The following is a 3,926-nucleotide window of genomic DNA, read 5'->3' on the forward strand; positions in this document are numbered from 1 at the left end:
TTCACTCCATCACTCAAGTCTTGAGGCCGGTAGCGCTGGTGGGTACAGTGATCTGCTGGTGCTGAGGCAGCCGGTAACCGGAGGAATCAGATGGGCAGCCGCGCGTTTCCCCTGTGCACAGCGCGCTGCGCCCAAGGCAGCGGAGAAAGAACCGTCTCCCTTACTGCAGCCGGCGGGCTTGGCTGCGGGTGGCGGTTTCTTGTCCTTCCACTCTTACTTCTTGGAAACAGCAATGCCAAGTTGCGCTCGGAACAAGAATCCTTCAGCCTGCCAAGGGAGAATTAAATTTCTGTGCCTGCCCTGTACAGTCAGGAGGGCTGGCTCGTGTCTGTTGTCAGCACCAGCACTCCGGAGTCAACAAGAGCTGGAAGCTGGGAAGGGAAAGTCACTGAATCCCCTTTCCTCAAAGGGGAAGGGTCAATGGGTGTCTTCCAGGAGATCCAGCAGAGGCAAGCTGCTCAGCAGTGAGGTGGTTTGGGTTTTGGTTTTTTTGGGGGAAGAAGAAAAAAGAAAAAAAAAAAAAAAAAAAAAAAAAAGAAAGAACTACAGCAGCATTACCAGGTAAGGTTTTGGGTTTGGTTTTTTTTTTTTTAAACAACCAAAAAAAAAAAAAAAAACTAAAAAAGAAAGATCGGTTTGAACTTTAAGTCAGTAATGAAAAAGACCAACAGCAAAGTACAGAAGACTAACTTTGTCAGTTTGTTTTATTACTGGGCACAGCACCGTACCACTTCATATACATACAAGCCACAGTAATACAAACAGTCCCTATCCCTTTTCTTTTTTTTTATTATAAAAAAAAAAAAAACACGTGATATTTTGGAGGAGTCAAATGTCCCAGGGGTCAGCTTTCAAGAGCTACTTTGCTGCAGTTGCAGTAGCAGCAGTTTCCTTACAAAATACTACGGGTTTCCATGCTGTTAATATGTGAAGCTGAAAAGTTTGAGCTTGCAGCAGTGCCTCTGCTTAACACAATCAAGGCAGGCTTTTCAGTAGCTCAAAGGCTTGCAAATATGCTCAGTTCTGGCCGTTCGCAGTCAAACAGAAGTGCACCAGACAGACACTCAGGTATGGAACTGGAACCCTCAAATGCTTCTACAGAAACCCACGTTGTCCTGAAGCACCAGAGGTTTATCCAGTACAGGGCCAGTTAAAGTGCTGCTGCATCCAGACAGCATTCCTGCAGACAGCACAAACTTCCCACGCAGGCAGGACCATTTCTTACGGAGTCGGTTAAGTCTGTAGCAGCACAAGGTCAGTGAAGCTTGGAGAAAAGCTTCTGTCATTAAAGAAGGCTTAGCTCCTCAGAAAACTGATTTAAAACTAGAAGGCACAAATGCGAGGCTGAATGTGGGCTACATACCACTGTGGCACGTGAGCAGTTTCCCCTCCTAAGGGGAAACACAACACGCAATAAATAAAATATGACATTTTATAAAATGAGTGCATTACTGTGATCCTTCACAACATAAGGAAGTAGGATCCAAAGAGCCTACAGAGGCCGGTTCACTTAATATTGCACAGAAGTCCTGAAATTTAGTGTCAGGTTCTAGGATTCTATACTTTTTTGTAGTCATTGTACTGGAGGTGGCACATGGCGGGGGGAAAAAAAGGAGGTCTTATTTGGCAGAACCTGCCCAAGTCTCCACCACCACACAAACAGCTTTTTGCCAGCCTGAGGTAGAATTACATATATACTGCATAAACCCAGTCAAGTCCTGCTCAACTAGTCTTCAAAGAAGAAAAAAAAAAAAGTGCACAGAATAGACGAGCCTCTTCTCTAAGGAAAGTGAGTGCGTCAGGTTTGACCCTTGGAAGCAAGTCTTGCAGAGCGAAGTTCCAGCGAAGATCCCTGTTCCCCACCTGGAAAGCAGTGATGGCTATCGTGGTGCTACAGGTAAGGAGTGTAACAGGTACTAATTGGAAGTCCTACAGCAAGCATGTTTTACTCCACTTCCTCCCTCCCCTACTACTTGCTAATTCTCCCTTTATTCACTCAGTCCAGTATATTTTATCAGAGTTAAGACTGTCCCCACTGCTTTCTCCCTTATGTCCCTTCTACTGGGACCCTGCAAAAAAAATTTTGTATTTCAGCCCTTAAGACTTCTGAGGGACACTTGCAGTTTCCTCTAGAGACTCCTCTGTGCAGTATAGGCATGGAAGGATGGAAATAAGAGCCTCTTCAATGGAGAAGAGATGTTTATCCTCTGCTTGAGGACAAAAGTAGCGCATAAAGTCTGCCAGTCTCAGCAAGTACTCAATGTTGTGACCAGCACAACCACTTGAGACAATGATCTGAGCTGCGATGTCTTCTTCAGATGCTGGGCCAAGGTAAGAAGGGTTCTGGGGTGTTGCAATGTAAACAAGAGCCTGGATGGGTTCCTCCACATCTTTCTCCTGAGGGTGGAACTTCACCAACTTGGTGTCGTAGCCTCCCAGGACAGCTTCTCGCATGTTGAGATACTGGAGCGATGCAGCAATTTGCTCCCCACGGACTTCGTAGGCTACACCCCACGTGCATGCCTAAAAGTGAAACAGCAAGGTGGTTATGGGATGCTGTAACTGCAGCGGACAAGTCCACAAACGTTTCAAAGCAAGCCTGCCTTGCTTTGGGGTCTCTGCACAACCGATAACAGGGCAGAGGAGGATAACCCCGGGAGGGCAGACGACATCAGCTTCCCACTGCTGATGGGGGCACCGCCACCCGGGACACCGGGTGCCCGCCCCAGGCCCCCCGCCCCGGTACTCACCCCGCAGTCCTCCAGCAGCGTCACCACCCGGCCGGGCTGTGAGGGAGAGGCAAGGCAGAGCCGTTAGAAGCCGAGCCCGCACCAACGGCCGCCCAACGGCCCCCTCCCAACGGCCGCCCCCGCCCTTACCGTCCTCTCGCTGCCGCGGTGGAAGGTGTCGCCCTGCCAGAAGCGGCGGCTGTAGCCGCGGATGAAGCCCACCTTGCGCGACGTGAACTCGAAGCCCGGCCTCCACACCAGCGAGCCGTACCCGAAGATCCACACCGGCGGCGCCGGCTTCACCTCCGCGCCCTCCGCCTCCCCGGCGGGCGAGGAGGAGAGGAGGGGAGGGGGAGGCGGCGGCGGCTCCGGACGGCCCGGGGACTCCTCGGGGCGCTGCGGGTCGCGCTTCATGGCGGCGGCGCTGGGGCTGCGGGGCGCTGCGGGGCGCGGCGGCAGGCGCTCGTGGGGCGGCACGCGCCGCCGCGGGGCTTTAAAGGGCCGGGCGGGCCGCCCGCCCCGCCCCCGCCCGCCCCTCACCGGGGCGGGGCGGCGCGGCTCGCGCAGGGTGATGCAAGGAGGGCGGGATGTTTCGCCGCGCGTGGGGCAAAGCGGGGCGCGGGTTGCGTCAGGCGGGGCGGGGCGGGGCGGGGCGGGGGGCGGCCGTTAGCCCCGGCCCGCGCGTGGGTGCCGCCGCGAGGAGACCCCGGCCCGCTGGCGGGGCGAAGCGGCTGGGGCGGGGCGGGAGGCGCCCGCGGCGGGAGACGGGGCCTGGTGGGAGCGGAGGGGTCGGCCTCTTCTGTCAGCGCTCGGCCTCTTCTGTCAGCGCTCGGTGACAGCTGCCGGGAGAACGCGGCGGCGTCTGCGAGATTCCCGCCTGGTGATCCCAGGGGATCACCCGCCGTCAGCCCCCTGCGCACAGGGATGGGCCGCTGCCCATCCCCGGCGAGGCTCCCTGGCCGGTGCCGCCGTCCCGGGGCGGATGGAGCAGGCTGCGCCGTGCCCAAAAGGGAGAAACTGGGGTGGAAGGAGCGGGCAAGCCCTCCTCGGGAGCCGGCCCCGCGCTCACGGGCTGGGCTTCATCCGAGAACGTGAGCTGCGGCGTTGGAAAACCAAGCAGTTAATATTCAACTGGGTGAAGTGGCAGCTCCCACTGTCAACAGGGCTGAGGCGTAAGGCACATGGGTGAAACAGACC

At 55.7% G+C, this 3,926-nt stretch overlaps 1 protein-coding gene across 1 annotated transcript; it reads right to left on the minus strand.

Annotated features, from left to right (window-relative positions):
• Nucleotides 1–691: 691 nt before the first annotated feature.
• On the minus strand, nucleotides 692–3,165 carry CHAC1 (ChaC glutathione specific gamma-glutamylcyclotransferase 1). Its single transcript, XM_082317062.1, has 3 exons — nucleotides 2,880–3,165; nucleotides 2,751–2,786; nucleotides 692–2,523 (listed from the first exon to the last, which is right to left on the minus strand). The coding sequence occupies exons 1-3, from the start codon at nucleotides 3,141–3,143 to the stop codon at nucleotides 2,098–2,100; spliced, it is 726 nt and encodes a 241-aa protein (XP_082173188.1). The 5' UTR covers nucleotides 3,144–3,165; the 3' UTR covers nucleotides 692–2,097.
• Between the last annotated feature and the right edge of the window lie 761 nt (nucleotides 3,166–3,926).

The sequence above is a fragment of the Platalea leucorodia genome, assembly GCF_965183815.1.
Source record: "Platalea leucorodia genome assembly, chromosome: 7".
Lineage (NCBI taxonomy): Eukaryota > Metazoa > Chordata > Aves > Pelecaniformes > Threskiornithidae > Platalea > Platalea leucorodia.

Coding starts and splice junctions, on each gene's coding strand:
- CHAC1 (XM_082317062.1), bottom strand. CDS start 3,143: ATGAAGCGCGACCCGCAGCGCCCCGAGGAGTCCCCGGGCCGTCCGGAG. Junction 2,787..2,879: donor ACCGCGGCAGCGAGAGGACG/GTAAGGGCGGGG, acceptor TCTCCCTCACAG/CCCGGCCGGGTGGTGACGCT. Junction 2,524..2,750: donor CGCTGCTGGAGGACTGCGGG/GTGAGTACCGGG, acceptor TTTCACTTTTAG/GCATGCACGTGGGGTGTAGC.